This window comes from Microchirus variegatus (genome assembly GCF_963457635.1).
Source record: "Microchirus variegatus genome assembly, chromosome: 12".
NCBI lineage: Eukaryota > Metazoa > Chordata > Actinopteri > Pleuronectiformes > Soleidae > Microchirus > Microchirus variegatus.
The window spans coordinates 21,619,354-21,640,541 of NC_139813.1; the positions used below are offsets into that span (position 1 = coordinate 21,619,354).

The 21,188-nt window shown below is 44.3% G+C and overlaps 1 protein-coding gene across 2 annotated transcripts; it reads right to left on the bottom strand.

Annotated features, from left to right (window-relative positions):
* Positions 1–14,737: 14,737 nt before the first annotated feature.
* cpsf2 (cleavage and polyadenylation specific factor 2) lies at positions 14,738–21,188 on the bottom strand (the record flags this gene model as incomplete). Of its 2 annotated transcripts, XM_083899206.1 has the most annotated exons (14): positions 14,738–14,830; positions 15,737–15,871; positions 16,200–16,514; positions 16,731–16,953; positions 17,631–17,783; positions 17,870–18,073; positions 18,380–18,480; positions 18,660–18,950; positions 19,681–19,868; positions 19,990–20,105; positions 20,188–20,317; positions 20,397–20,502; positions 20,602–20,761; positions 21,040–21,188. In XM_083899206.1, the coding sequence occupies 14 exons, from the start codon at positions 21,186–21,188 to the stop codon at positions 14,738–14,740; spliced, it is 2,364 nt and encodes a 787-aa protein (XP_083755332.1). The 2 variants fall into 2 exon arrangements, with proteins under 2 accessions (XP_083755332.1, XP_083755333.1); XM_083899207.1 differs by lacking the exon at positions 17,631–17,783.

Here is a 21,188-nt window from a genome sequence, read left to right on the forward strand (position 1 = left end):
AGCAATGCCAGTGACTGCTTACGGAGATTTAGCTATTGCTTTACACTCAGCTGGCTCAGTCAAACATACACATACACATGTTCTTCTTCTTCTGCCTTCAGTCAGAAATGGCGCTTTTCCATTACGCAGCTCTAGCTCGGCTCGACTGTGCGTTCACGTCGCGTATAAAACAAAGTCGCGGCAGCTTTGCGCAAGCTGTGCTATGAAGTCATGGAAAAACGACAACAACAAACTGAGTACAGGAGCCATGCTAAGCACAATAATCAGCAAGACATCAATCTATTGAATGAAGTGTGACTACCCCTGCTATGCTAGGTAGCCATTAGCTTGTTTGTACCAAGTGTTTTCCGGCTAGCAGCTAGTCATTAGCATGTATACGGCCATTTTGTGTTTATTTTTGTACCAAATTAAAAAATATTGAACTCTTTAAGTGAACATAGCATAAATTCAGTCCAAAAAACGCATTCCTCTGGATTTTGTTATGTTTTTTCCACTGTTTATTTTCTACCGGTTATTAGGGTTGGTTTGGAGCATGCACAGCGCACCTAGCTTGCGTTTGACTGAACGTATGAAGTTGGAATTCAACTCCCAATCACAATATCTGGGTCTGTCAGTCTGAGAAATTTGAAGTACAATTTCAGTTGCATAAAAACATTTTTACATATATTTTATATATACATTTAAGGTGCCATATGTAAGAATGTGGCCAAAAACAGTTACTACATTCAAATTCAAAATACTGAGGTCTTCTGAGGCAGCTGAGACTCTACTGACTGCAATGATTGGTAGACGGCGGTAGGTGGCGCCACATGCCAAAACATGATTTCAAAACATAAACATGATTTGCAGTCTGCAAAATATATATTTTTAATGCAAATATTTTGTCTGTACTGTTGTTGTTGGTGAGTTCAGTTTGTTATATGAACATTATTCCTGAGTCTCTGTGACATATTAGGAGGATTCTATGGCCATAATGCACCTTTAAGTCCAGTTTTAGTCAGACTAACGCAATAATCTTTTTTTCCTCCCAAACATGTAAACATACCGCTAATCTGCAGCAGATATAACACACAGATTACGTGTGTGAAGTAGTGTTTTTCGCTGCAGGGAAGACAGCGAGAGGTTTGCCTTTGTAGGAGTGCTTTAATGTGGGCAGATCTCAAAAGGAGCAGCCTGTGTCATGTAAATGTGTTGTTTGATATAAATGCCAAGTATGTGTCACGTACTTGCGCCGCAGATCACTAATTAGCGAATATAAGTGTTACACAACAATTGCCATTTGACACAGCGCTGCTCATTTTTTATTTTTTCGGCTTCCAACTCCTTTATTGCTGCCGTGATTCATGGCGCTGTGATTAAGATCTGGCTTACGGCTTACATAATGTTTCTGTGATTGTGTTCATATTGTCTCAGTGTGAAATTTACAATATTAGACTTTTGAACTGGACACGGACAAAAACGGGGAAAAAAACGACACAAGATTATTATTAGATATTTTTCTGTTTCCCGTAAGCTTTTGTGGGAACCAGTTAAATGGTGAGAAAAATTGGGAGAACAAATGAAAATTCTCTCTCCATCAATTGAGAACATCAATCTTATAACATGAGGTGATGCATGATGGGGGGAAAAGTAATGCAGCAGAACTTCAATGTACTTTTCAGTGTAGAAGGTAGAATATAGGAAATGTACTGTACTGACAAACCTAATGAAGCACATAGGCAGAAATGAGATTGGTGACAAAAGCGTCATTTTCAAACTTGTAGTCTTTAGCCTCGAGTGACATTATTTGAAGTAGCGTGTCAGATTACAGTCGGCTTTCTCTGGAACTAAAAATGGCTGCACCGGTGTAGTTAAAACTCAAATTGGTGCAGAATTAGAATTGTTTTCCCCCTTGTTTTTAAGGACTCAAAAACAAGAAAGTGCAGCATACCAGAGGGTGAATTTGAGGGTGACTGCATGAGCAAGTCGTGCCATTCCGAACAAAAACAACTTGTATTATAATCAGTTTAAAGCTGCACTGCATAACTTTTAAATACAAATAAATCGGCTCCACATGACTCAAGGGTTTTGGATCTCGTGTTCCCTGGCGTCATTCCAAAGCCACAAACAGGACGTGATTCATTTCATGTCGAGGCAGACGGCGGCGACAGCAACGTCGCCCTCGTAAAGAGAGACGACCGCAAACTGGGGGACGACTGAAAACATAGAAGAGAAGCCCGAGAAAATAGCTTCAGGAGTGAATTCTACTGCTCAGAAAAACTCATTCTGCAGTTCGTCCCCATCCCTGCACAGAAACTCCCTTCATCAGGTCTGATAGTATTGCTTGCCAGAGCCTATAATCAGATGAAAGAAAGAGACACTTCCCATTAATGCACCTCTGGCATAGTTTTAATATTCCACTAATTATCAGAGGACAGTAAACAGATGGAGATCTCCAAACCTTGTTTTTTTCCCCAGTGAACCTGCTTTATTAGATGATTGGCTGTTACTAAAAGCACCGCCACAAGCTCGGTGTGTGAGTGATTTCATGCCTCGCAAGAGCTCCCCCTCAGTATTGTGTTTGTTACAGGCGAAATCAAATATTCATCCAAAAGCTCGGCAGGTTTATTTGTACGTCTACTCAGGTGTTCAGAGCAAACAGGGCATGGCGGCGCGGCAGAGAGTCTAATCTGTGTGTTCTGCACGCAGCTATCATCATCATCATCATCATCATCACCATCATCATCCCCTGCATTCCTGCACTCTTCGTCTCCCCCCCGACATGAAAACTCACCCCGCACAGCTGCCGGCGACATAAGGAAAGTCAGTCATCCTCAGAGTCAACATCAGGGCAACAACGATGCAACGGCGACGAATGAATCGAACCCTGCAGATTTGCATGCTACAGGAAACTAGCTAATTGATCAATTTACACTGGGCTTCCTGTTCGTTTATCTCCCGGAAACACAAACAAAGTTTTTGTTATCAGAACAAGCGCCGTAACAATTTTCATTACTAACTAATCTGCCAAGTCAATCAATTATTTATGGACAATATCCGAACATGGTAAATAGAAAGCAATAATCTTTCAGCTCTAGTCAACATCCACACTTTAATTTGTTTGCTAATGAGACAAAGAACGCTGGAATTCTTGGAATTAGCAAATCCAATTTTTTTTCCAAACCATCTCAACCTCGCCTCTCAATGCATTATCTTCAAAACCGTTCAACCTGAGCCTGTCCCTGGAATATGCTAATCTATAATCCTGTGCATCCTTGTCACTCCCAATGAAAATCTCAGCATCTTCAGCTCCAGTTTCCGCCCTCCCGTCTTTTGCGTCAGCGCCACTCTCTCCAGGCCATACATCATAGGCAGGTCTCACTACCGTCTTGTAGCCCCTTGCCTTTCACTTTTGCTTCCATCCTTCTATCACTCACCTCGCGTTGAATGCATGGGTTTTCCCTTCCCTTTCCCCTGTCTCGCTGTCATTCACACACAGGTGGTCCATCATCCTCCTCTTCTCTCCAGTGGAGACACCTCCACATCTCCAGGTTCTCTTCCACACGTCCCCTAACCCTCACTACAGATTACAATATCGTCTGCAAACAGCGCAGTCCGCGGAGACTCCTGCCTCGCCTCGTCTGTCAACGTGTCCGTCACCACTGCAAACAGGAAGAGGTGATGTAGTCCCAAAAGGTCTTCACACCTCCACAGGTGTGTCATCTGGACCACCTTCACAGCTGCCCTCACTTCCTCCTGACGAATCCTCCACACTTCCCGAGGCACCATCTCCTCTCATTTTCCTCATTCCTCAAAGTGCTCCGTCCATCTTCGCAACACACTCTGCTCACAATGTCCTTAATCACTCTAACCTGCTGCGCATCATTTCCAGCTCTGTCCCAATTGAAAATGCCTGGTTGTACACAAACAAACGTGATTTCTAAGAATCAGAAAATAGTGAACTGTCTTGTTTAGTTTGTGGCCCACACTCTTAGAAATAAGGGTTCCAAAAGTGTCCTTCTCCAAGGGCTGAGGTTCTACCTGGAACCATTTGCTTCTGAAAAACAAGGGTTTTTCAAGGGTTCTTGGTAACACTAATGGTTCCAGTAAGAACCATTATGATCCAGAGAACCCTTTAAAACCCGTTTCCTGAAGAAAGGGTTTTAAAAGGGTTCTTGGTGGAACCCTCCAAAAGGGTTCCAGGTGGAAACTTTATAAAAAGGATCTACCTGGAGCCAAAATGGGTTCTCCTATGAGGACAAGCCAAAGAACCTTATATGGTTCTACTTAGCACTTTTATTTCTAAGAGTGCATGGATACAAAGCAGTTTTCTTCAGTTGTTAGCTGTAGGCAAGTGGATTTGATGAGTTTCCAAATGCTAATTGCATTGACGCTGACGTAGTTTCCTGCGTCTCATTTGCATTTAAAGAGACAGGCGCTCAAAACCGACTGTTCTGAACAGGGCTGTTTTTGCAGGGTGTTTGAACTGCTGTGGTGCTTCATCCATAAGGTATTTTGACCACAGCATGTCACAGACATGTTCATTAGGACTCCAGGGAACCTACGTTAACATTTAGAAATAGGGTATAAAATGTCTCCTTTAATGTACGAAGCAGGCTGAAAATGTCCCGAACCCCCATTTAAGAACCCCTGGGTAACAGGATGTTCGTGTTACTGTGCCAAACCTTTAATCACATGACCACATTTACGTCACAGTAGCTGCTCCAAAAGAAACACTTGTGTTATCCATTCCCCAGGCTGTTGCCCCAATTTCATTATCCCACCTCCCCTCCGTAGGAACTGCAGTTTATATATCAGCGGCGGTATCGTCCTCCTCCCTTTCGGAATCACGAGACATAAATCCAACTTTTTCGGAAAGGTTTTACTCACCCGTGCATGAGCGCCGGGACCGCGTGAAATTGGATGAAGGTGTTTCACAGTATCGTGGACGCTCTCCTGCAAAACAACAGGCTGTGGCGAAAGGCTTTATCTGACAGAGAGAGAGAGCCTGAGTCCCCCTTTTCGTAATGAGCTGCACATAAATAACTTCATTATACCTTTTGTCTGCAGAGCAGAAAAGAAAGAACAACCTTTTCCCCCCTCCTTGCATTGAACACGGGGAGAGTCCCATTCAGACTGACCACAGAGGTTATGCCAGCAGAAATATGAAGCCAATTCATTCTGGGAAGATAGCATCAGAGTTGCAGAGACAGCCAGCAGTCAGTGAGTGTGTGTGTGTGTGTGTGTGTGTGTGTGTGTGTGTGTGTGTTTGTGCTCTCGCGCTGAAAACAGAGGACGAGTGAGGGTGGAATTCTTCATTCACATGGAGGTGGAGGTGGTGGAGGAGAGTCAGTGATTTCCCTGCTGAGTGATTTCATCACCCTGCACTCCTCCTTACTGGACACAAAAGTTATGGGTGCTGCTGTGCGGTGGGAGGACGAGTAGGAAGTTGTTAATGTCTTAGACTTATTATTCATAACTGCAGCGTGATTTTCTATTTCTTTATCTTAGAATCTTTAAGAGAGAAGTCCGCTGAATGAGTTAAGAGGGAGCCCATACACAAGTACAGGCTTTCATGCTACACAAGTATAAACAATCGAGACTATATGGAGAGCCATTCTGCACAATCAGAAGCAAAGATCTGTGCAGAATGACGACTGTGTGAAACACTAAAAGCAGAATATAAAGGAGAAAATGTGAAATCAGCAGCTGAAAAATAACAGTATCAGAGGGTTGTAAATCAGAGGGCCTGGCCCTGGACTGATTGAGGAGGCCGCGGCAAATCTGAGGGGAAGAAACTGTTCTTGGTTCTTGATGAATCTCCGTCTCCTGCCAGGCCAGAGGAGAGGGGGGGATCAAACAGCCCGTGTCCAGGGCGAGGGAGGGGTTGGCCACAACCTTAACTGCCCTCTTCAGAGTCCTGGAGTGGACGGCAGATTGCAGCCAATCACGTTGCAAGACGCTCGACGTGAACCAAAAGTGGCCCAGGCAACAGTGAGCGTACTGCTGTGATCTACTGACTCAAACGTGGAGTTTGTTAAAGCTCCCATAGAGCGGAAGTTCCAATTAACGCTGTTTTTTTTTGGTGTATCTGCGCCATCGCCTCGTTCATGAAGCCCTAAAGTTTCCAAAAAAACAGTTCTGCCACTGCTGAGAACGCTGGGTTTTATTGTATTCTCGGGTTCTGCAAGGGGTCTGAAAAAGCCTGGAAACGTGACGTAAGGATCCCGTCTCCTGAACAACAGATCCTCTTGGTCCGGGCACATCCGGTTGCGTACATTGAACCGCAGAAGAAGAAGAAGAACGTCCGTTGTGGAGGTGTTTCACGAGCGACAGTGTCTTCTGACTCCGGGTCAAAGGCGTAAAAGGGACTGCGACAAAACAATATTTTGATAATGAGTAGCAGTGCATCCACCGTTCCAGAGGGGGGAGCTGTGCTTCTGAGAGCTGACGTGCTAATTACGTCACTTCCAGGTACTTGGCCAATCACAAGACGGTTGAGAAAGATTTCGTTGGCTATGCCAATCACAACACAGTCTGTCTTCTGGGGGTGAGATTTCAGTCTGACGATAGCTTCAGTAAGGAGAGATTTTTGATCGGCTCGTTTCCAGCAACTCGGAGGTTTTTGACCATAAAAACGACTTAATGTATGTAAATAGACCTCCATAACTCACATATATGTGCGATAAGACCACTCTATGGGCGCTTCAATGGAATGCCGGCTTCTGGTTTTCTTCTGTACACATACACAGATTGATCAACACCAGACCATGCCTCATTTTCTTCTGCCATTTACCGCCGCCGCGTGCTAACGATGTTGCCAGCTTGTGTCGCAGCCGATGACTTGACGGGACGCTGACGCCGTCTTTGATTCAGAAGGCGTCAATCAGCGTCGAACGTCTCTTTGTTCATTAGATCCCCCGTCGCGCGGCATGATTTATCATGATTTGATAAGATTGCCGAACGCTCACTGGCCTTGAAGTCTAAACCCAGAAAATGTCAATCATGCTATTTCGTATATGGGGATTAACAGACAAGACGGGGCCGAGTTATGAAATAAGGGATTGAGTCGGATAGGTTCGAGCAACTGAAGGTGTGTGGGATCGTTGAAATATCACGCCACGGAGCTGAGCATTCTTATCTATCTTAGCTGTTACATGAGATCATTTAAAGGTGCATTATGTAATAAATCTGAAGCAACTGGCCATAAAATCCTCCTAATATGTCACAGAGACTCAGGAATAATGTTCATATAACAAACTGAACTCACCAACAACAACAGTACAGACAAAATATTTTGCAGACTGCAAATCATGTTTATGTTTTGGCATGTGGCGCCACCTACTGCTGTCTACCAATCATTGCAGTCAGCCGAGCAACCACGAGTTGCCAGATACGTCAGAAAATGAAACCTAAAAGACAGTACTCGGTATTTTGAATTTTAATGTAGTAACCGTTTTTGGCCACATTCTTACATATGGCACCTTTAATGAGAGTGAAATGCTATATCGTCCTCCTCCCTGGACGACTCAAGTCAGTTGAGAAATCACCGAAGGCACACGAGGTCACAAGTCTCTGTAAAACTACATGCATTTTCTCGAAAGAACAATTAAAACGGTACAGTAAACCACGCGTGTTCCTTTCCAGTGCTGCCGTCTCGCCACATGTGACACAGGCAATCACAAGTGAAAGGTCAAAGCCTTCATCACATGAACACCTCGTGGTCCTAATTAGTGAATGGAGACGGGGGTTAGGTAGGTTACTACAGTTGTCCCCTGGGCGGCAAAATCCCAGGGGGTGGGGGGGGATCTGGAAAATCCAGGATGTGCTGGTAATGACGTGCAAAGTGTGTTTAGTAGTACTGTAGTACTGTATATGAGTGCCACAGCTTCACGTTGCACCACACAAACTGTTACAATGACAGCTTGAGGGTTACATAATCCTGTGGCTCGGTCTTATCCTAACTTTTGATAAAGTTACTGTAAAAATAATCTAATCTAAACCTTAAACTAATACATCAGCAACACATGACATGCGTGTCATCATGATCAGAGGCAATTCTAGAGTCTGTAGGGGCCCTAAGCAAAACATGCCAGGGGGCCCTTACAACCAGTGTTCATCACCATGTTACAAATAATGTGACACCAATGAAAAATGTATGAGTTACATTTTTTTTTTTTTCCAAAATTAATGAAATAACATGGAAAAACGTTGTAATTATAAAGTATGTGAAAATATAAAAGTAAAGAACAATAAAATACTGTAAATAGCTTTAAAAAAAAAAGAAGCTATATAAACTTAGTAAAAAAGATAAACGTTACACTGTTAAAGTGAGGTGGTGCCTCTTCAGGGAGGTTTCCTACTGAGATGGTTTAAGGGGGACGGGGAGGCGGCTGGTCACTGCACATTTCAGTAAAACAAACCCTCAGGCTCCGAGTGCCGGGGGGCCCCCTATCGGCTCGGGGCCCCAAGCGGTTGCCATCCTTGCCTGTTCACAAGCTGCGCCTCTGGATGTATTTGGATGACATTTTCAGGAAATGTCCACAATGGGACCAGCAACAAGTGATTAAATTCTGGGCATGATCCGTAGAGAGGGGTGGGGTTCTGAGCTGCCTTCTCTGAGTGCTTTTCTAGTTTTAACCGTATAAAAGGACCAGAAAATGTCCTTTGAGTAAGTGTTTTTGCCCATTTTTGAATTGAATTAAATGACTCTATTCCTCCCCCGGGGGGGAAACACACAATAACTATAATGTGGAAAATAATTTTTCCACAATAACATTCAATAAGTGGCCATTATTCACAATTTAATGCATGTTAAAATAATGTATTAACAACTGGACAGGGAGGCGGCTGGTCACTGCACATTTCAGTAAAAACAGCCCTCAGGCTCCAAGCGTCGGGGGGCCCCCTATCGGCTCGGGGCTCCAAGCAGTTGCCTGCCTTGTCTGTTCACAAGCTGCGCCTCTGATCATGATGACACCCAGTCAGGCTTGAAGCATGCGACTATAAAACAAACATTTGCGCCGTGCTACAAATGAACGCAAACAGAATGATTTGGCCGTTACGTTTGACCAGGGTCTGCAGATCCACTATATTCCCCCGTCCAGTGTTGGCATCTAAACTGAGCTCCACAGAGATAAACGGCTGTAGTGCTGAGTCACCGAGTCCTCGCTCTGGCCTCTACTCATTCCCACGTCAACATCATTCACTCGCCGGTGATTCAGCCTCGTCACACGACCTGAGATCCCGAGTTTAGGAGATACATCTGACGGGGGGGAGGGGGGGGGGCTAAACACAGGGTTAAGTTAATCCTCATCATGTTTTGTTTTTTTTAACCGGGCTGGAATTAATTGTCAAGCAGGGTCTAGTCACTCACATCTCACAAGGTGGTGTCAGCCGTGTCTCATCAGATAAGGCCGCTTCCCTCTGATGTGCCGAGCGGAAAAGAGCAGGCCAGCCAGGTTGCATTGTGCTGACTGGCTGGAAGCACATGTCAGACCTGAGTGCAGATTCGCTCCAGGCTCGGGGCTAACGCTGCCCTTCTCCCCCGCGCCACGATCGTGTTGCCTGCATCGCTTCAAGTTACGGACGACCAACCGGTCAGGTTTGTTTTGCACTGAATGGCACCGTTTGTGCTCAGGCACAAGCAAAACAATCTCATGTGATCTGTCCCCAAATAAGCAGTCACACACACGCATGACCGCTAAGTCATCCGCATGCTCCTGCCAGGGAGCCGACGAGGGCGAGGAACCAGTGCCCAGACACGGATACGAAAGCGACAAAAAAAAGCTTTGTTTTCGTCAAAAAAAAAAGGGGGCCGCTGCATTGTGGACGACGGATAATCTGGCAGGCAAGTGTGCTCTTGTGAATTCACGCTCGCGAGCTAATTTCCCCCACGCTTTGAAGAGAAGGATCACTGAATGGAAACGGTGCACTTCAGTGTTCCCACTCAACAGGGCTCCCTAAAGAGTGGGTGGGCCTAAGTGGTTCCTTTACTGGAGGACCAACTCCACAGGAGGATGCTAGCACACTAGGATTATCCGTACAGGGAAGAATTAGCGAGGCAGGGCCCAGAGGATAATGAGTAAGTGTAGGGTGAAAAATAACCTTTTCTATTGTTACTCACAACAGGGTTTTCATGGAAACTATTTGACTACAACTCCAGAAAAGATCACACACACGCATTCTTCTTTGGCTGCAAAATACATATTCAACCCTGGATAACACTCTCGCCTTTGCAGAAAGAAGACCCAGTTGGGACCTTTCTGCATGGAAACATGTAGATTTGGGGATGAGGCAAATTGGACAGATGGTCTCCATGTGGCCCTGTGATGGACTGGTCCACCTGCACAGGTGACCTTCATGTGGAGGATACTGCTTGAGAAGACGAATGAATGAACCCGAAATGACACAAACGTCAACAATAGCCCTTTGTACACAATGCAATCAGACTGTAATCACATCGTAAGTAGTCCAGATTGACTTAAAATCATTTTAATTAAAATGTATATCGGTGTGTGATTTATTTGCAGCCTTCTCGACTAAATGGCTTGTTGTGAAGTTTCCTACATCAGTCGCAGAAATGTGACAGCTGGGCTACTGTAGCCAGCTGTCATAAATAAATATGGGAGCGCTTAGACTTGCAAATAAGAGCCAGGAACATGATGGCGAAAATGAATTCCAAAAAGACATCAAACTAGTCCTTTATGCTCGTCCTTAATTGGTTTTCTGAATCGCAGTTCTTGTCGCAAAATCGGAATTATTTTTACATTCTCATCTAAGATGAGATAACATTGTGCCACAGGATTCTTACACTTGTAAAACAAGTGTCATAAAACTAGTCATTTCAGCGCGATGGGCATTTGGCAAGAGCCCTTTTTAGATCGGAATATAATGGGATTGTTTTTCGTCTCCTCGCGCCGTTTGAATGCTGCGAGGTTTCATAGAAATCTCGTCCTCTTTTCACATTATTACACTGATGTCATTGACATTAAGTGGTCTGCTTAGTGAGGGGACGGGGAATTCAAAAGGGATTAACTTCATTCATCCTCCAATCCCCTGAAATGAATGAATGAACGCGATGAAGATGCTCTCTTCGCGCTGCCGTGTGCAGAAGTGCGGCGTGAAAAGCGCCGATCACAGTGAAACCAGGTTATGGATTCACGATTTGATGCGGTCTGACAAGAGGGGCCACTTGTTGAGCGACAGAGCTGGTTCTCAGTTTGGCCTCCAGGGGGCAGAGCGGCCTTTGTGCCCCCAGGGCAACTCTGCCTGCCCGGCGCGCTCTGAGCTTATCTGCTCGTTACATTAAAACAGGGGCTTCTGTGACAGAGTCAGCATTATAAAAGCTAAGAGGATTAGCTGATGGACATTTGTGGCGTTGCCGGTTCAATTTTTAAAATGAAAAGCGGTGGTGACTGGGCAGAGGCTGCCATGCTCTCTCCGTGGCACCTCCTCCTCCTCCTCCTCCTCTCCATCCCCCCTTTCGCACTTCATCTCCACTCAAGTTCTCTGTCACTCACTCAGCTTCAGTCTGTCAACACTGGTGTGTTTCTGAACATTAAGGCTGTGTCTCTCTCTCTCGCAGTGTGTGGGGGTGTGTGTGTGTGTGTGTGCGCGAGAGCCACGGATTAAAAGAAAGGAGCATTTAAATTTTAATGTTTCTAAAGTGCAAGACTGTATGTTATGCAACTGTATAAAAACAGGCCTGCATAACAGCCAGCTATCCACACACACACACACACTCACATATTGCTGTCTCATAAGCTGTGTTTCTATCAAGTGGAACAGTTTGGTTTGGTAAGGTACGATCTCTTTTGTGCGTCTCCATTAGGAATAGTACTAAATATAACCGGCCCCAACGGTTCTATTTTTTGGCACCCTGGATCAGGGATACCAGAGTAAAATGGTAAACCTATTCGTTTACAAAGCTTGAAGTCTTGAAAGAGCTACTGGGTGTCCTCCTTTATGTTGTCGCCTGCTGCGTCGCGTTAAATGTCGTCGTTGACAGCCCAAACCCCGCCTACTAAGTAAAAGTACTGTTCTTGATCTTAACGCAAGCCCGACCCAGGACTTTACTGTACCAAGCACATGGTACGAGTAAAGACGCTCACAGAATCTGACCCTAACCTTACTTGCTAGCTACAGTGTAGAACCTTTGTTGCCCCCCTGTGGACTTCTGAGGAATTACCGAAACAGTGAATTGTCACTTAGGGCTTTCACACCCGCAGGGTTCCGTGCCGGTTCCAGTTCCCAATTTGAACCGGCCGGCACATTCAGACTGTACTAATTATGTTCCAGAGCCTTTGCCGGTGTTGCGTTTACTTCCGCATGAGTAACGCAGATTAACGTCCTCCCACTTTGGTTCCTCTTAAACTGGTGTGAAGACTGGGTGGTTGGCCAGAAAGCACCAAGGTTCTGAGGCTCCAGAACGGCACCAGAGAGAGTGAGGATGCTAACCTCTAATGTTGTTTCAACTGTACTTCGCTAAATTACAGTCTTTTAACGTAGCGTTAGTTGTCCAGAGTGTATCCAGGAAATAGTTTGATTGCTGTCAATTCTGTTAGCATGAGGCCAAAATCTTGATCCTAAGTCCTAGTGAATGTCCAAATTCATCTGTGCAGTCTAATCCGCCTATTTGCTTAAATTCAAAAGTTACGTACTACAGCTTTAACTATCACAACCCTTTACCTAACCCGGATATAAACGTAACTCTAAGGCCTTTAAAGTTGTGAGGACCAGTCACGAGATCAAAATGTCTTCATAAAGGTAGGTTTGAATCAAAATTGGTGAACACACACACAAGGAAGTAGGACAGTGAAAATGAGCACTGTTAGCGATTGTGTGCGTATGTGGCAGACTCCATCACCGAGCGTGTCGTTGCCTGCGGTCGTCACACCGCTGGCACGTGTGAGGTTGGAGGATAGAGTGTGTGTGTGTGTGTGTGTGTGTGTGTTGGGTGGGGGGGGGTTTGCGCGAAGGTGGTTTGTTTTGGTTGATTCCACAGCTGCCCGTGTGAAGGGGAGCTGTGGGATTCACACAACACTGGAAACGTAATCAACCGCGTCAGTGTTCCCGTCGAGCCTGCTGCGGTCGCGTCGCTCGCGCGGTGACACCCCCCATCCTCAACACCTGCAACAATGACCCTGTATCGCCCCGACGCGAGACTGTATCCATGTGTGCGTGAACAAGATAATAAACTACTGAACCGATTGTATTTTTTTTTTTACTATGCCATAAAATGCCAGGGAGGTTTTTCCATTTTTATATTTTTATTCTGTGCTGAGAGAAACAGTTCCCTAAAAAAAAACCCACATAAAAGAGGTACTGTGGTGGTAATCCCAGCTCACGACAGCAGCCTGAACTACACTCAATCCCAGGGATGACTCCAGGGACGGAGTCATCTTGCCCCTGTATTACAGATGGTGCTGCTGCATGAGCAGATTTGATATGGTTTATTCTGCTGCTGCTGCTGCTGCTTAGACGGAGCTGAAAAATGTCTCCATCTGCTGTTCGCTCAGTTATTCGTTGACCTGGTTAGTATTTCTTTATAGTAATAAAAAGAAAACATGCAAAACATAACAGACTTATATTTTATATTGTTACAGTATCAAGGTTAAAGTTATTAATACAGTTGCTTGAATGCGTTTAAATGAGATTTCATTCTTCTTCATGACACAAAAGCTTTTTTTTTGCTTAGGATTTGAGTGGAATGATTTGATTTAACTTTCTGATGCTTGTTTCTTACGTCAAACCAATTATGTGTCGTTCGTTATTGACTTTGCTACGGGATCCCCTTGAAACCCAGAGGACAAACCTCCAGACGTAATTCATTTTAATGTATGTGAACAGATGTCCTCTGAGGCTCCGGACAAGCTTTGTCAATTTAAAGAAAAACGACTAATCATGTCAGACAGGAGGACTCCTGCATTACAGTGCATTTAAGCTCGACCTACACTCTGCTGCAAATAATTCATCCAAGAGTGAATGTTGTTTTTCCAGAAAACCGCAAAGAAACTCCGCCTGCATAAAAAACGTAACCACAGATTATGATAAAAGCAGGAACGTATACTGTACGATCAAAGAATATGCAAACAAAACAAAACAAAAAACTTTATGGCGTTCAATAGTGTCTTGGCTCCAGCGTGTACAACCCTAATGGAATTCAATACAGCAGCTCTGCCATAAATTACACTACATTCTGGGTGACTTTGTTCCGAAAATGTCTTCAGTTTTGTGCACACGGTGTACGGCAGGAAGATTTTTCGACCTACCTTTCTGCTCATTAGCGCATAAGGAGATCACGACGCGCCGCGAAAAACAACGGATGAATTCCGCTTCCCGCAACCGCGGCATCTGAAACAAAAACTTCCACAGTGACAACATATTTGGAAAAAAAAAAAACTGTTTTAATGACATTATAAGGAAGGAATCTTTTCATTACTGTACAGATTTAAGTGTGTGAGATTCAGTCTGAGAGGTCAAATCCAGAGAAATCATCATCATCATCACCGCCTCTCTGCTTCTGTATCAGGTAAACTAACCACAGGAAAAATACATAAAAAAAGGAAAATGTACAAAAAGGTTCTGCAGTAAAACAGCTGGGGCTGCCCATGAGAGCAGAAGCTGCCCGAGTGGAGCACACTCTTGTCCTCTGGGTAAAGTTCTCATTAAGGATTGTCTATGTTTTTTGCCATGTAATGCTCTGCTGCTGCTGCTGCTGCTGCTGCTGCTGCTGCTGCTGCTGCTGCTGCTGCTTCTATACCACGGCGTACTGCTGATACAGCAGCTCCCTGATCTTATAGTAGTCGTCGCACAGGCAGCCTTCCAGACCGATGCGTCCGGCCTCCGTCTGGACAAAGAGCACAAAAAGGGTCAATGTTACGTCCTTGCAGAACACTCTTTCACACTTTGTACAAGATGTTTTTTTTTTCTTCCGAACTTGGATTAGAGCTGAAAACTTCATCCGAACCCATCAAGATATCGTGTTTAAAACAGCACACACACACACACACACTCTGCTTTAATGAACTCTATTCTCTTTGCTGTGACTTCCATCTATTTTTAGTTCTTGTCAATTATGCATTTTGTTGTTAGTATCCTGGCTCAGTCCTACTTTTCCTTTTTTACCTTAGTCATTAGATTCCGCTGCTGATCCACTTGTGTGTGTGTGTGTGTCACTTTGTGTTTAATGTTCCATTTTGTCTATTCTACTTAATTGCATTCAAGTCAAAATGGAAACTAATTATAGTTAAACACATATATGTTTTCGATGTTTTGTGAGTTTTTTTTGTCTTAGATATATTCCCATATATTATACACAGGCCTGCAGCTCCTGCTTGTGTTGAGCTGCTCCACTTCCTTTGCCGTGTAAATCAACAACGCTGCTCTAAAAAGCTCTGGACGCATAACCGTCATCAGCGAATGTCTTGTACTCTCTGCTGAATATTAATATTACAATAAGAGTATCGGAATTTCTTATGGGGACAGGCTTCGGCTGTGCAGTACCACCATCTCATGTCTCACAGTTAATCAAATCAAATGATATAAATAATGGCTGCAACAAGTTAAAACTGATTTTTCAGCTTCTTCAATGTAAAATATTCTGGTTTCTTTGCTCCACATAACAAATAAATCATTCAAACTGAATCATTTCTGGTTTGTGGACAAAAACAAGACATTGGAGAACATCAACGTTTCCAGGTTTGACAAACACTGATCGACGTTTTTTTTTTTTTTTTTTAACATTCACACTCACCCTGCGCACGGCCACCATGTTGTTGCAGACGAGGACTCCTCCCACAAACTCAGCCTGGATACCCTCTCGCAGCAGGACCTGCTTGAAGTCAGACAGGCGAGGCTCGTTGATGAACACCGACTGATGTCCCGGCATCTGGAGGGAAAGCAGAAGAGAGTCAGACTCTTAAACTACAAATACACATTTGATAGAATGTTACACAATATTGTGTCGAGGAGTTACACTACGGTTCAAAAGCTTGGGCTCACCTATACAATTTTGTGTGTGTTTTACATTTAAAGTCAGACTTTTATTCATATAAAGAGTTGCAAAATGAATAGAAAATAGTCAAGACATTGACAAGATTAGAAATAATGATTTTTATTCAAAACAAGTGCTTTTCCTTAAAAAATAAGGACATTTCTAAGTGACCCCAAACTTTTGAACGGTAGTGTAAATCAAAACTGCGTTTGCGTTCACTCACCTCGTGTGAAGGAAGTGGCTCTAGCGTGGGAATGACGTCGCTCTCCTCGGACACCTCCTTCTCGTCCTCTCCGAACAGACTCTTCATGGCGCGCTGCGCCGCCACCGCCGTGGCGTTCTGATCGATGGCGGGATCCGGCGTGACGTCCATGGCCAGCTCGCCCTCCTCCGCCTCGTCTTTGGCGCCCTCCTCCAGCATGACGCCCGTGTCCACCTTGACGACGCGCATGTCCAGCACGCCGTCGATCCACGCCAGCTCCGTGTCTTTGGCTTTGCAGAACTGCAGCGAGCTCACCAAGGAGTCTTTCAAACGCACCTTTAATCAAAAGAAGAAGAGGAGAGAATGAAGACGCCGCCCTGTCACAGATGGTTGCTTTTATCCTCCGCCTCAGTAATAAGCTAGATCAATCAACCTTGCAGTCGACTGCCAAGGAAAATGTACAAGATGAGCCAACAAAAACTACATCACAGCGAAAAATATCTCTGTATGCAAACCATATTGAAAGGGTAACGTGACTTCACTGGGGCTTACCTGGTAGATGTGTGTCTCACTGGTGGCATCTATCGTCTCCTGAAGCTTGGGCGTGTAGACTTTGATGTCCTTGCTGAAGGCCTTGCAGGACTCGGCCAAGTCCAGACTGGCTTCTGGCGGACCGTGTACGATCACGAGCTGCCGGGGCTTCATCTGATTGATGATCTTCTTAATGGAGTCACCGTCGGAGCGACCTTCGTAGTCTATATACGATATTCTGGCCCTGTGAAGTTACAAAGACAAACGTTTTTCATACAGATGATTAAATTAAATTAAATAAGCACAGGAGAGGTTTGTTAAAGAAGTAGGACACGTTTATGAGGGTGAACAAATTACACATGATCTGAAATAATGTCCCCGTCCCAAATACCTCCCCCTTAAAATTTCCACTTGGTGCCCTCAACCGTAAATTCCCCTCGTTGAGGGAAGTGGCTTCCCTATGGAATTGGGGCACCACCATATGCAAATTAGCGTAAGTTAACGTAACGAAGGCGCTAACCTACGTCACATGTTGACAATTCTACCGGTGGAGCGTGCTACAATATCGTCATTGTAACGTGCTTATTTGTGGTAATATATTACAACGAGATTGTTCCTTGGCAGATGTGGCCGCCATCTTTGTTGCATCATGGGTAATTTCATTTTCCACTACATTTTGACGGTTGATTATAAGGGCAAAAACGCACTTCCCCTTGCTCCCCCTACACAAGAACATGCAAAATTTAGGGTTAGTGCAAAAGTGTAGGGTTAGGGGAGGTGTTGGGACGGGGCCTATGTCTACAGAGTTGTAGTCATAAATATTAAAAAAAACAATAAAACGATGTATCCTCCACATGAGGGCCGCACGCCGTTGGTGCCAATCTCAGCTGACATAGGGCAAAAGGGTCAAGGGTCACTGACCTAATTTCCAGGTTTTCTATACTGGAGACGCATTTGGTGGGAACAACAGAGAGATCCTGGTCCATGGGTTTCTCTCCGTTCGTCATCCCCAACTCCAGTTTGCTTTTCTCCTCCTCTGTGGCTTGCAGATCGGGAACTAGAAACTCGTCTAGCCTTTAAAAAAACAACAACAACCAAACGGTTATTATATTTTAACAGCAGGAGGACTGGTTGGGTTAGGGGTCTCGGTATCGTCGTACCTGATGATTTCTCCGTACTCGTCCCACTTGATTCTCTCCTCGTGCGTGGGGAACATGGGATAAGACTTTTTGGCTTGTTTGAAGAAACTGCCTTTGCGGCTGCCTTCGCTCTTCATCATCAGGTCGTGATGTTTGGTTTTCACCACAGCCGGCTGGTCCAGGTCGTCGTCCATGTCGCTCTCATCGCTGGAGTCCACGTCCACTCTGAAACGGCATCAAATTTAACAATCGACTGAGCACATAATACTTGTTTTTGTTTGTTTTTCAAACGCAGATGACATGGTTTTGCTCAGTTGAGTGTGAACATTTCCCATTTTGCAGATTTCCATTTAAACAGCCTGTTTTTAGATATAGAATGCAGACCCTCATTAGCATTTCTAACAGCTTTTTGATATAATTCACAGTTATAGTCATCACCAGACAGTAAAATTGCAAAAATTAAATGTTTTGCAACACCAACAAGCAGAAATAAAAACATAGAACTCTTAAAAAGAAAGAAGCATCTCTTACTCTTTTTCTTGTTCTAGTTTTTTAGCAGCTTCTTTCTTTATTTTGTCCTTTTCCAGGTATTCCTCCAGCTCCTTGCCTTCAAGCTTCACTCGCTTCCTCACCTGTCAAAAAACGAGACAATTGACAAATGGCGGCGGTGCAAATTATAGAATGACACATTTCGCTGTTTATTTAGCTGAGTCTGAATGTGACAGTCAGCAGCTTCCCACGGGGGCAAACGCTGAATGATGGGATGGATGTCTGTCTGTGTGTGTAGAGTAAATCAGACAGCTGCTCTCACCTCCAGATCCAGCATCTTCTCTCCGGGGTTGTCGATGAGGTAGCGGGCCAGGGTCCCCGGAGTTGTGCGGTAGGTGAGGATGATGGAGTTTTTGGCGTCTTGGCACCACTGGATGAAGAGTTCCCGAGAGAAGCCGGACTCCAGGTCTGGCTGGCTGCAGAGCACCACCTTAGGGCTGGGCACCCGGGCCAGGTCTGCCAGACTGTGACACAGGGTCAAGTGTCGGAACTGGAAGGGGTTGTTTCTTTTGTCCTCAAAACATCTCATGAGCTTGTCGCTCATCCACTCCACCTACACACAGATGGTAGAAAATACATTTGTTGGCTGATGAAGTCCTTTAAATTGAATGAGTAGCTGGTTGGTACTGTACACTATTTATTGACCTTCGCCAGAGGTATATGCTTTTTGTTTGTCTGTCTGCAACATAACTCGAAAAGTCGTGGACAGATTTGGATCAAATTTTCAGGAACGGTCCGCAATTGGAACAAGAACAAGTGATTACATTTTGGGCGTGATCTGTGGACGCAATCACTATTTTTATCGCTATTTTGTGGGGGGCTAAGCTGCCTTGGCGGAGGTCTGTGCTCTCCGAGTGCTTTTCTAGTTGTATTTTAAATTGTTTTATACTTCATTGTTTAAATTTAGTCAATATAGTGTGTCATTTATATTTTGCCTTCATTTTGGAACCAATTTCACCACAACAAATTCCCTGTATCGATTCTAGCATACATGGCAATAAACCTGTTTCTGATTCTGATCAATAAACAGATCTGAGAAGGTTTTTTTTTTAAATCAGAAAAACAAGTTCTGAGATTTTTCAGCTTATTAATTGTGAATATTTTCCATTTCCTTTGCAACATATGACAAATAAATCATTAAATCTGAACAACAACATTTTCTGACAATTTAAAGACCAAATAACTAATCAATTAATCGAGAGATTAATCCTGAGATTAACTGATTATGAAATTAAGCATTGGTTGCATTCCTACTAGAATGAGAATGGGTGAAAAAAATGTACCTGGGACTTGGAAAACTCCACCACGTTGTAGCTGACGTTGTTGAGCAGAGCGAGTGGGTAAGCTCCCAGCCCTGCGTCCTTTGTCCTCCAGATCTGATCCAGAAGCTGCGCCAGCTCCAAAACACGCCCAGCTGTGTCAACAGCGAGGAGGACATTTCCGTCTCCGCGAAGGGTCTCCATCACATTTGCTTTGAGGGGGAAAGAAACAAGAAAAAGTTACAACCTAAAAGGAAAATGTGATGTAGTTTAATAAACAAAACAAACAGTCAGGCCATAAAGAGAAGCTTAACATCACAATGCATTACTTACTAAGGAGCAGCTCGTCTCTTTGTTTACGCCGTGGCTGCACATATGTGGCGTTGAAGGAGTCTGTGATAAGTAAAGAAGGACGGCTGATGCTCTCCAGTGAGCAGCCATTCAGGTGGCTAGAAAACAAAGTCAAACATGACATTAATAAAAATAAAAACAGCCTGAAACAGAAAATCTGTACTGTTTATTGATGCTTACATTTCTCTTTTGTGGTTAAAGTCCACAGCGTAAACAACCTCCTCCTCTCCGTCCTTCACAATTTTCCAAATGGTGCCTCCGATCATGTGACCAGCTGGAAGCGGTGTGATGGAAAGACCGTGTCCTTTGCCTTTGAGTAAAAAAATAAAGTTATTAAACACTGCGGTAGCTGCAGTGCCACATAACCCCAGGATGTGCGCGTAACTCACCTTTCAGGTTGACGATCTGAGAGTATTTGAGCTGCTGGATCTTATCGAAAGCGCTGTCCACATCATCGAGAGTGAAGAGAGTGAAATCCTCACTGTTGTTTCGAGACTGAACGGAAAAGAATAACACGATTAAGAAAGCAGTTGCGACCATGCAATAATATGTTCTTTATAAATGACTTTTCATGTTTTCCACTCCTCCTTTTACCTGATATAGGTCATACATGAACATCTGACCCATCTTATAGACAGGAATTGTGGCATAGATTGTACAGTTTAGGCCCAGTTTGCCCACAGCATACGGCAGGGCTCCCAGGTGTAAGGGATCGGGGTGAGAGAGGAGCACTGCATCGACCTGATGAACATATCTGAGGAGGAAAAGTTGTGTTTATTAAATTGGATTTTACTTGACTCATTTCTCAGATGGAAGCAGGTGGACTACAGCAGAAGACCACACTGGTTGTTACTCCTGATACACTTTGTACCTAATAAAGTGGGTGGTGAGTGAATATATGTGGTACCAACAAACTGTGGTGGATCAAGGATAAGTGGTTTTAAGTGTGTATATATATACACACTTGTGTAAGTGAGTGCAAATAAGGACCAAGAAACATGCTTTGCAAGACAGATATGGTTCTATAGTCACCGTTTCATGGCATCAATGATGTCCATGGAGAAGTTCTCATCCCAGCCACAGTCCAAGAGGAAGCGGAATTCATCCACCTGCAGGAGGTAACAGAGGGCCGACTCCTCCTGGACCCCTGACACGGCTGTCAGCTTGATAATGGACGTCAT